The sequence below is a fragment of the Toxorhynchites rutilus genome, chromosome 2, assembly GCF_029784135.1.
Source record: "Toxorhynchites rutilus septentrionalis strain SRP chromosome 2, ASM2978413v1, whole genome shotgun sequence".
Taxonomy (NCBI): domain Eukaryota; kingdom Metazoa; phylum Arthropoda; class Insecta; order Diptera; family Culicidae; genus Toxorhynchites; species Toxorhynchites rutilus.
This window is the reverse complement of record NC_073745.1, coordinates 291,999,215-292,011,156: the sequence shown is the minus strand read 5'-3', so window position 1 is coordinate 292,011,156 and position 11,942 is coordinate 291,999,215. Positions and strand designations below refer to the sequence as shown.

General features: G+C 39.1%; 1 protein-coding gene across 1 annotated transcript; it reads left to right on the top strand.

The window, feature by feature from the left end:
- The first annotated feature begins 10,441 nt into the window (after nucleotides 1-10,441).
- Nucleotides 10,442-11,712, top strand: LOC129766956 (zinc finger protein 333). The gene is made up of 2 exons (XM_055767553.1): nucleotides 10,442-10,937; nucleotides 11,009-11,712. The coding sequence occupies exons 1-2, from the start codon at nucleotides 10,442-10,444 to the stop codon at nucleotides 11,710-11,712; spliced, it is 1,200 nt and encodes a 399-aa protein (XP_055623528.1).
- The last annotated feature ends 230 nt before the right edge of the window (nucleotides 11,713-11,942 follow it).

Here is an 11,942-nt window from a genome sequence, read left to right as displayed (position 1 = left end):
AATCACCAATCGGTATATGAGCGAGCGCCGCTCGGAAATCCACTCAGTTCTAATTGAACAGCGATTGGAGCATGTTGTCGCTGTTGTGGTGAAGCTCTTCGTTTATCATGAAAACGCGGATGAACGGTGTCACGAAGAGCCTGTTTGTGCACCCTAGGTCAGAAGGGAATCCATCAGGAGGAGAGTGATGCCACAAACGGCTCCCCGGGAAGACATCGCAACACACACATACACGCGCGGAATTTTTTCCGTTTGGATGCCATTCAGCATCGAGAAAGATCCGGAAAATAATCTGCCAGTTCCTCTGGGAATTTAAAAATACATTCATGTGAAAGAGTTTATTTGAATGTTTTCTATCCATGTAACACTGTGACCAAATATGTTTCAATCAAGTGCTATTAACAGATGGTTATCGAGTTAGTATAAACCACTGGTGGGCTTCCAGTATCGAGGAAAATGTGGAAATATCTAATCGTTGCTGGAAAATAATCTGCCAGTTCCTTTGGGAATTTTCAAAATATATTCATGTGAAAGAGTTTAATTGAATGTTTTCTATCCATGTAACACTGTGACCAAATACATTTGATTTTGTGATTTTTCAAACAATCGCAATTAACAGGATAGCTTCTGAAGATTATTCTTCCCCATCAGTAGGATATTTCCGTATCCAATATTGTATGCGCCCGAAATCGATTATTGCTCAGTCGCCGAAAGTTCCGAGCTCAGAGAGTCCATTCCCCTCTAATTTGCCTTCCAAATTGTCATCGTAAACCACGCCTTCTCTCGATTCAATCACGCACAAAAAGCATACTTAAGCGATATTCTGGTGGTGAGACGCATTCATTTTTCGGGAGGACATCGACAAGACAACATCGTTGCTGAGGATGCTGGACGGCGAAGGATCGAGATCTGCCCTGAAACGCAAGCAGTTTGTTTGAAACTGTGAGGGAGCACAGAGAAGCCTATCCTTCAGGAGAAGAGAAGGTGACCATCGAAGCAGCCGCTACACATACACATGCCGTTCAGCATCGAGAAAGATCCGGAAAATAATCTGCCAGTTCCTCTAGGAATTTAAAAATACATTCATGTGAAAGAATTTATTTGAATGTTTTCTATCCATGTAACACTGTGACCAAATATGTTTCAATCAAGTGCTATTAACAGATGGTTATCGAGTTAGCATTAACCTCTCGTGGGCTTCCAGTATCGAGGAAAATGTGGAAATATCCAATCGTTACTGAAAATAATCTGCCAGTTCCTCTGGGAATTTAAAATTACATTCATGTGAAAGAGTTTATTTTAATGTTTTCTACCCATGTAACACTGTGACCAAATACATTTGGTTTTGTGATTTTTCAATCAATCGCAATTAACAGGATAGCTTCTGAAGATTATTCTTCCCTATCAGTAGGATATTTCCGTATCCAATATTGGATGCATAAAACCTTGTGCCTCCAACGTAACGCTCTCGTTTTCGAAGTTCTCCAAATATTCATTCATTCAGAATGAATTCAGATTCAACTTCAAACAAATGATCTCTAAATCAACGATAGTCCTACGTCACCCTTGCGGTTATACCATAGATATAACCCACTTCCTGTTTTTTTATACATTATTTGTCACTGAAGCTTAAGTTCCAGAAAGTCGATTTTCGGCCAAAATTTTTTTTCGAGATAACACCAGATCTCGATGTTTTATGCAATTTGGAATTGTTTGGTATCGGAAAAAATTTCGATTTTCCTAATTTTATTTAACCATAACCATAACTTGGTATTTCGACGTGATTAGGTTTCCTGCCTCAACGGGAAGAATCAGCAAAACTAAATCGAGTTAGAATCATAACAGAAGTCTACTGAATAATATGAAACATCCAGAATTTGATGGGATGTAATTCTAAAAAGTAATTTACCTTACTCTGCAACAATTGAAGTCAAATGTCAAATATATTAATTCCAAAGAATCAATAAAATGCAAGATTAAAACAATTGTATAATTTTTTGAAGTATTTCTACGTTTATGTATCTCTAATATTCATATGAAAAAGTGAAAACATGGTTGACCAAAGTATAGGATTAGTATGGTGCCATGTTGTGGCGGCTGACATACGACCACAAAGGGTTAAGCTTTCAAAAAACCATATTTAACACGTTCGTCGCCCAGCGCGATTCGGTTGTGTTTCTTGCGGGGCCTGAATTGTAATCAGTACAGAAAAATTATTCAATGAAGGATGCAAAATTTTACACGAATTATGACTTAGCAATACTTTATTTTTCAATTCATGATGCACTTTGTTGGACTAGTAGCAAAAAATATACATTCCTATACAAAGCCATATCATTAAGAGAATCGTAAGATCATCCGAAATATAAATAAATAAAAGGTATAGAAAAAAATATATTTTCATGTTTTTGATTTCATTATTCTTCTATGCATCGTCTATTCATATTTGAGTGCCTATTCCATCAAATTCTTTCTAAAAATCCTTTTAAATTTGAACGAGAAAAGTGTCACCTCTCAGGAAATACACTCGATACCCAGATCTGAGCGACGGGGCGACGAACGTATTAAAAGGCTACGGCAATGAGGGAACGCAATAAAAAGTTTCTCAGTCTGGTTCCAAGATTGTAACCCAATTGTAAGCTCCCCATTATGTTCAAGTTCAATGAGCCGTCAGCGACGAACACTCTCCAATGAATGAAAAGTAAAAATCACATCGTGTTTGCATTCGTCATGCTGTTACATATCAAGCAAGCACAATCGACCAGCAATGCGTAACTTTAAACATCCAATCATCAGACCCCGTACAGGTAACACTCGCCGGCCAGAACTAATGGTTGGTCGAAACAAGTGGGATTTAAATTAGATCGTTTTTTGGAATAGATAGACACTGCAAGTATCAACAATAGAAAGCAATTAGTGTCTCCTCTAGATCTGATTATTCACTAGCATATATAGAAATAGAAGATGTTTGACTTTGCAACAACTATTATTTTAGCAACAATCATCACATTAGTAGCAATTAAAACCAACCTTGCGGACCTCCAGCACGACACGTGTTCACGCCTTCAACAGGTTCCTTATGTCAATGCGTCCACGCGTATAATCGTAATCCCTCTGCACATGCTCGACCATAAACCACTGGCCGCAACCTGATGACACCACCAAAGCAGCTAGTAGCAGAAAAAATACACTACACACGTGACAAATTAGCTCATCCCTCCGCTCGGTCCTTCGGAAATTCGTTCCTGAACAGCATAATATCAATCTAATCGCCACACAATAGATCACCCCGTGCCTCAGCATGCACCCCTCGCAGGAAAGACAACAAGTGCAAAAACTCCCAAACTGGCGTAACCTCAGAAACCCCTCCCCGGCACTTTATAAACCATTCACGAGCCCGTAGAGCTCGAAGTTAATAATCGCCAAACAGGGTCCGACCCAGTCCCTGTGCAAGGATTCTGCGTGATTCTCGACCCTCGTGGGCAAACACAGCATCGAGTTCGGCCGCAGTTGATTTCCATTATAAAGCCAATACATCAATTTAATTTTCCATACGTAACACAACAATTAGAAGCGGTGTTCATCAAATCACGCAGCAGTGTCGTTCGGGTGTATTTCCTTTATTTTCGAACCGGATTCCGCATCAAATCCTAGGAAATTTCGAACAGTAAAGTTGCAAAGACGCAATAGAGGAAGGCTAGGGTAAAACTATGCTGTTTATGCTGTTAACCGTGTGTATCGCTGCATGGGCGAATCCGAGATATGATCTATGCCATTTCATGTTCCGTTTCCCGCCTCCTCCCGCTTCCTCTTAGTTGAGCAGTGTGTGGTAAATGCATCCGATGTTGCTCCTATTGCCGGTTAGGGGTAGTACTGTTATTGGTTTATGAATGATATGAGTGCGGTAAGAGTGGTCAAACGGGGTTGTTGGAACCCCTCCGGTACTGATGTTTGGAAAAAAGAAAATGCAAAATATATTAATAATTTTTTTCAATTTATCATGCCGTAACAACATTTCTTGAAGTGGATAGACAAGACTTTGACATCAATCGGTTTCGAACTTTTCGAGCTTTTAACGCGTACACAAACGAACAGAACATTGATATATGGCCAAATCGATTAACTTTTGAATATTATTAAATTTGAATATCAAAGCACTTGATTAGCTTCTTACTGTACATATTCAAAACAAATTTCATTAATAATAAATATCAACACCACTAAATGACAAAATCTATTTAACCATTGAACAATAAATAATTTATGTCGGAAGCCAATCTGATCAACTCCATACTATAATGTATTTATATCATAATGAAAATCTAGTTAACTTGCTGCACTAATTTTGCTCTCCTACGGATACATCTCTAAGTTGTTCGTTTAATTTCGTTATTCGTGTTGACGGCATTGAGCTTAGTATTACGAATTGGAGGAGTGAATATATGAAAATTTATAGAAAATTGTTTAAATTAGGGTCAAGATAACGAACTTCAAGTAATTAAATAACGCAAAAAAAATTCGTTCAAATTTTAGCAAATTTCATAGGAACTCATATCTCATAGGAACTAATGTCGTATCCAGTTGTCGACATCGTACCGCTGTCATCGCGAATCGCTTACACGAACGAAGCTCGAGAAAAATAATTGTATTCAACTGCTACAAGTAGGAGAAGACGTCCCCCTAAGAAAACCAATTTTCATTTAAACGTCCTCTAGGTTTTCTCCTATTTGTTGTACTACATATCATTGAGTTTCTAATAATCTACTACTGAAAAATGTGTAACTGTTGATTGTATAACTTTTTTTGTGTTTTATCATTAATTTTTGAAATGATTGTTCATTAACTACAAACACACTTCTGAAAAAGGCTATTGATTCCACGTGCAGAGTTTTGCAAATATTCGTGAAAAATTTACCAAATTGTCGGAATCTATGAGGACGATTATTGCAAGTCGTCGTCCTTATGTACTTTCAGGGCATTTGTGTGTAAAGAGACGAGCAAAAAGATGGTATTTTATTTGATATGAAAATCATTCAATATCACGACGTATGGCGCTTTTACCCCGTCGAAAGTGGACCGTCTTTCCCCCAGAGCTCCTTTTGCATTATTTTGCACTTTTCACGTATTTTATATTATATTTTACATACCTTTTAACGCAGAAAGAACCGGAACAATCTACTGAGGGATTGGGACACTGACAATTAACTGAATACACAGTTTTTGCTGGAAAATCCTTATTTTGGTTGCCTTGAAAATTAGATCGCTTGCAACCACAATGGACGAAAACTTCGTTTTGTTTATAATTTTGACATTTCGTGCGCTCAAGTGTTGCCAAGTACAACGCGGACTCGATTATATACAATTTCTATAATTTCTATAATAATCGAGTCAAAAAAAAAATTTATTCGTTTTTTTGCATATGTTTTTCGTTTTTAGAATACGAAAGAGATTTGATTTTTGATTCATCCCCTTAAGGTCAGAAAACACCTTTCTCACATGAAAAAAATAAATTTATCCAGATTCTCTCAGGAGGTGATAGAGTATCATATTTGATAAAAAAAATCCTTCTACGCATATGTTCGAATTTCAACATTAACAGAGTTATAGAACTTTTTTTTTGTTTCGTACTCTGTTGCCTCAAACTGTCTCTTCTACATAACAAAATACGCTACGGAAGTCGATTCTGTTGCTTTCATTTGAAAGAAGAGAAAATTTAGTACAGGATATAATAGTGAAACGTCTAAATTAGGGGATTTTAATAACATTTTGGAAGTGAAAAACTTAAAAGTTAATAATTGAAATGTGTTATTATTAATTACATCCAAAAAAATTATACTAAACTTATACTAAACTTATACTAAACTTATATTAAACCGTTTCTATCAATTAAATTGAAGGTCTATAACCGCTCTACAATTTGTTCTTTGACACTCAACTTCTATCTTTCTTAATTTGACTGCAATAACGATATAAACAATTCCTGGTGTAAATTCAAGCAAAATCTTCAAAAATCGCAATTTTTACCCCACTGTACATGTAATAGCCACTTAAACTTCACCTTAACTTTGAAACGTTATATTTCTTCATGAAATAAGTCATATTTGAAATATAAAAAAAATATTTTTTTCCAAACTGTATATAATCAAATCACACGCTCTCGATGGCTAACTGACATCTTCAAAATACTATAGGCAGATTATCACTTTGAGGTCCGCACGTTTCGTAAAAAAATATGCGCTTGGTGCCGGCAGCGCTAACTCGGATTTACTTAGCTTGTCGCCGCCCGTTCATGACATTATCGGGAAATTTTAAATTGTTAAGTATTACTAATCTCATCGTCAGATTTCATATGTTCTCAACCCTGTTCCTCTACTTTCCTGAAATTTCGAAGATATACATACGTAAATATTACAAACCTGTCCATATCATCGCCAGTCACCATCCGCTTCAGAAACGGGTCGATTTTGTTGCGATTCAACAGCGATTCACATGCGTCGATACGGTCAAAGATGTTTTTTTGCGTCAACGTGTGTGGCACCCATACATCGAGCTTCTTTGTGAATCCAAGCTTCTTCAAATGGTTAATAACGGTTTGATGACTTATCCCCAGCTCTTGGCCGATGCTACGGCTGCTACTATGCCGGTCTTTCTCGGCTAATTCAGCGATTTTGTCGCAATTTTTGACGACAGGCCTTCCGGAGCGTGGCGCATCTTCGACGACCTCTACACCAGAACGAAAACGTTGAAACCATCGTTGTGCGGTGGAAATGGAAACTGTATCGGGTCCATAAACTGTACAAATTTTATTGGCAGCTTGAGATGCATTTTTGCCTTTGTCATAGTAGTACTGTAAAATATGTCGGATTTTCTCTTTATTTTGTTCCATATTGGCGACACTATAACTCACGAACGACTTAACCAAACAAAACACTGTCAAGGACTATATTATAGCGCGCAAAAATACCTTTCCAACAAGCTATAGTATCAATCGATACAATGAATACAACTAGAACTACGCGCTTACAACGACACCTCGCGGAAATACCGCAGGACTTTTTTGACAGCCTAATATAAATTAGTGAGAAAACATACCAGTAGATTATGTGTTTTCAATTAATATTTCTTCTTTAACCCATTTTGCGAAAAATTGTTCGAAAAATCGAACAGCTGCTTTGATATTTTTTTATGCAACCATATGGTAATTTTCTGGCATCAAATGATAGCGATCTCATCGGCGATAAAAAAAACCCAAATGGTGATTCTATTCAACCGAATAATAACCTCCCAACCCTCAATGCCATTGTTTTTTTTTTGCAGCTTATTTGTACTTTGCAGGTTTTGAAAAATGTTTGATTTTTCGGGGAATGGATAATCGGAAAAAAATAATTCTTAAGAATGGACATTTCGCCAACGCCAACATTAAAAGTAACATCAATAGTTTTCGTTTGAAAGAAAACGCCTGCCGTTAATAAGTTTATGATGAAATAAGAAAGGTCACATCTCACCATAGGTGGATTAATTCAGGTTTATACTCAGAGACCTTCATCCACCAGTGTAACGGGTGTTAAATAAAAAATATGAATTTTTTCAATCACATATGAAAAAAAATATTTTTGTTTTCATCGATTTCAGTATTTTTTATTAATAACATAATGTATTTTCTTCAAAAAAAATGTCAGTGAATGTTTGAGTAAGGGCCGTGGTCTGCTGTTCGACGCAACTTTGTCGCGATGCTCTCACAAGAACGTTGTACGGTTCTACGAAACGCATTTCCAGCAAGGAAAAAAGTTCACGGTGGCACATTTTAAGGAAGAAAATGTACCTGTCAGTACGGTATATCGTATCCTGAGTTCCCTGAACGTAGAGCGGAAGGTCGGAAGTGGTCGTCCGGTGACGATAATGACGAAGCAGAGGAAGACATCGTTAAAGAAGCTGTTTGACAACAAGGACGCAACCAGCCTGCGTGACGCCGGTCGGAAATATGGCTGCTCCCACGTATTGATCCACCGGACCCTCAAGATGGAAGGAATCGTCTGCAGGAAGAAGACGAAGTCGCCGGAGTACACGGATGTGCAGATTGAGACGGTTATCACGTCTCAATCTGCACGTCTTTCGTTCTGGACGACGAAAGCTATTTTCCGCTGTCCAAAACGCATATTCCAGGAAATGATAATTACTACTCCAGCGACAAGTCATCCACACCGCCTGAAGTGAAATACAAGTTCAAGCACAAGTTTGAAAAAAAAGGTTATGTTGTACATCGCCATTTCCGACCGAGGCATTTCAAAGCCTTGGTTTAAGCCGAGCTGTTTGGCAATCTACAAACAAATCTTTCGAGAAAAGTGCCTCGATAAAATCCTGCTGCCGTTCCTGAACGAGCATCACGCGGATGGGAAGTACGTCTTCTGGCCGGACAAGGCGTCTTCCCATTACGACAAGAGGACGTTGGCGTATCTTGAGGAGAAAAAGATACTGTTCGTGCCGAAAGATCGTAACCCAACAAACTTGCCCCAGTGCCGCCCAATAGAGAATTTCTTTGGCTCACTCAGTGCCCTAGTGTATAAAAACAATTGGAGGGCCAAGGACACGAAGCAACTGACTACAAGAATCCGGAATTGTATCCGGAAAATGGACGTAAGTGCCGTACAACGTTCTTGTGAGAGCATCGCGACAAAGTTGCGTCGAACAGCAGACCACGACCCTTACTCAAACATTCACTGACATTTTTTTGAAGAAAATACATTATGTTATTTATAAAAAATACTGAAATCGATGAAAAAAAAATAAAAAAAAAATTATATGTGATTGAAAAAATTCTCATTTTTTATTTAACACCCGTTATGTTCGTCCCGGAATATAGAATTAATTCATTTTTTAACGCCGTATATTTGATATTTAGTTTGCAGTGTGTTTGTACTTGCAAAAAAGTGCGGGTTTTGGCCAATCGCTTTTTTCCCGGAAAATAGAAGATGAAGAAAAATAATTCTTGAACATTGGGATTCCTTTTAAATCAATAATCAAAATTACACCAATGGTTTTCGTCAAAAAAATATTTTTACGGCTTGGTCGTTAATGGGTTAATTATGGTTAAAAAATAGACACAAACCGAATGATAATTCAGCATAATAAACATGCCGGTCAAATCCCAGTCCTGAACAGGTTAACCACTATCGCCGGCGCTGTCGTCAGCATTGATTTCGGCAGCGATTCACTTGCAATTATGTAGGTAAGCACCATGTATATACAAACAAAGTAGAGTACAGCATAAGAACAACACACGCGACGGGCATCGAAAAACATATGATTCCAATCCCTGCATCCCTCCCCACATACAACTCAATGGTCAGAGCACATCACACAGAGAGAAAATCCCTCTTCCCTGTAGGGTAAGCAGGACTTACAACACAAAACCATGAGCCACCACGTGGTGCATGCTACACGACTAGCAGATTTACTGGCCCCTTAGAGCAACCGGAATTCCCTTTAACCCCTCTAAGCAAAGATTGCGGTGATGATATTTTATGCCAATGATGATTTCTGACATGTAGCATGCATTTAAAAGGCCATCCTGAAGCGATGATACATCAGAGGGACACTGTGCAAGAAAAAAATATTTTTAGGAAAAAAACGTTGCATTCAATTGATACGTGACTGATTTAATACGATATATTAACATTGTTTAACATTGAAATTTTAGGATCTGTTGAAATTCTATACGTTTTCTTCTGGGGATAACATGTAACATGTACAGTATTAAAAACGTTGAACTGATCGTGAAGCCCCATTTCATTTGAAAAGAAACATGGAGTTGCTGGTCACTATATAGTAAAAAATCCGGAGCGCAAAAAGTTAAACGTTAAACTAACAATGTAGATTTAAGAACTATTTAAAATCTGCACCAATATTGCGCAATTTTGAATTTAGTACGAAATATATGCAATTCTAGCGCAGTGCGCATGGTGACATCCTGGGATGTGCGAGCTGATGCACATGCGGCGATTTAACGCACTCCCTAACGAAGGAAGGGAGGGACGGAGGTTGAAAGTGGCAAACAGCATCAGCCAGGAGGGGTTCCGGATCGGATCGGATCGGTGTTGATCTTTATCAATTCATTTAAAAACTATTATGTGTTTTTTCGGCACCCGGCCGGCAAGCAGGGTAGTAGGTAGTGGTCGCGGTGGAATTTCGTGAGATTTTCTGCACTTGTTACAGCAGTCAGGATCAATTAGAGTCGCTTTGCACACAAAATTTTCCCCCTCTTCCACGCTCTGTTCTGATTGACTTGCTCGGGTGCTGAACGATTAGGAGGAGGGTCCAACCTATTTGCCAAAAAGTCGACGATTAGGGGAAGGCTATAAAATATCCTGACAGTTGCTGGAGGAACCTCAGAACGACACGGGTCGGGCAAGTGAAAGGATATCCCGGTAGAACAAGTGAAATCATGTATCCGGCTACACCTTCGCCACCGATGCTACTTTCTAGGAATAGTTTGGGACCTCAGTTGGTACCCTTTGTCCCGAAGTGTAACTTAGAACTTGGTTTGAGCTTTTCCCAGCAAGATGAAAGTATAATAAGTGTTTGTGCCTTGGGGTATCTCCCCGTTGATTCCGTTTCGAAGGCGTATCCTGTGGAAGAAATATGCCAGAAAACCGCAGTGCCTGCTGGACGAAGAGTCACTATTCGGAAGTCTAGCTCGACTGGTTTATTGACTCCAAACGAAGCGGACAGTGTTATGAAGAGTTGCAACTGGATTCGATCCATTAAGTTAGCGAGTGATGTGAGAAGCTATAATGCCGTGTTGGAACTGACCTCAAACCAATTAATCAGGCTTCGATTGATCAAGGACGTGAGTGCATCAGAGGAGTTGAGATTGTGGTTCTCCGAAGATATCGCTGCACATATGCAGATTCCCTTTCTAACGCCGGCTAATATTCAACGTAAGTATCAAATAATCGATCTCAAAGAATGAATAATGATTAAACAAACAATTCTTATTTTGGGTTTGCAGGTCAAAATTGCTACGTGTGTCATCTGTGTCGCAAATCCTACGAGTATCCGAATCCCCTCAAGATTCATATTGCCACTGATTGTGGCCAACAGTCAACGGGTATCCTTTGGCAGCGGCTTCTACACAGCATCTCACGCTTCAACTTTAATCCCAATTGCGAGTTTCAGCCCTGGAGAACATCCGCCTTCCGTCCGGTACTAAGCTCTCATACCACTGTCGTTGATCTCTCGCCACCACATCGACCGCCTCCACCGGGCAATCTGTCTCCTCTCCAAGAACAATCCCACCCTCAACAGCATCGCCATCTTCATCACACCGCTCTCGTAGACGAAACGACTATGGTTACGGCGGCACATCTGGAAACCATCGTCAGCAACATGGGCTCCTCGAAGCAGGGCCACATTTGCATCTACTGTGGAAAACTGTACTCCCGGAAGTATGGACTGAAGATACACATCCGAACCCACACGGGATTCAAGCCTCTTAAATGCCAGTACTGCCTTCGGCCTTTCGGCGATCCGAGTAATCTGAACAAACATATCCGACTTCACCGGCAGCACGATAGTTCACTCTACGAGTGTAACTTGTGTGGAAAAAAGCTAGCCCGACGAAGAGATCTTCAGAGGCACCTGCAGTCGAGACACAACAGCAATCAGGTGATCGAAAGTTCGACGTCGTCCGAAGAGGAGGGAGATGTAGCGTGAGATATAAAGTGTCTACCTAATGTTAAGACTTGTACAGAACCAAATGTTATTCAAACAATACCAAAGATTTTATATTCAAGAGATGTTCAGGGAAATTATTGTTATTAATATATTATTCATATTTGTACTTATATTGACTTTTACTTTTTGAAAAAGAAAAAAAATCATGTTGTATGGCAAAAAAGAGAATCTGACATAAGTATCTATGTGCTCCAACATTTATCCTTCAC

What these genes read in the sequence shown, in the direction of transcription:
- LOC129766956 (XM_055767553.1), top strand. Translation starts at nt 10,442, where the DNA reads ATGTATCCGGCTACACCTTCGCCACCGATGCTACTTTCTAGGAATAGT. An exon ending in AACGCCGGCTAATATTCAAC is followed by an intron (nt 10,938 to 11,008) that starts GTAAGTATCAAA and finishes TTGGGTTTGCAG; the next exon opens with GTCAAAATTGCTACGTGTGT.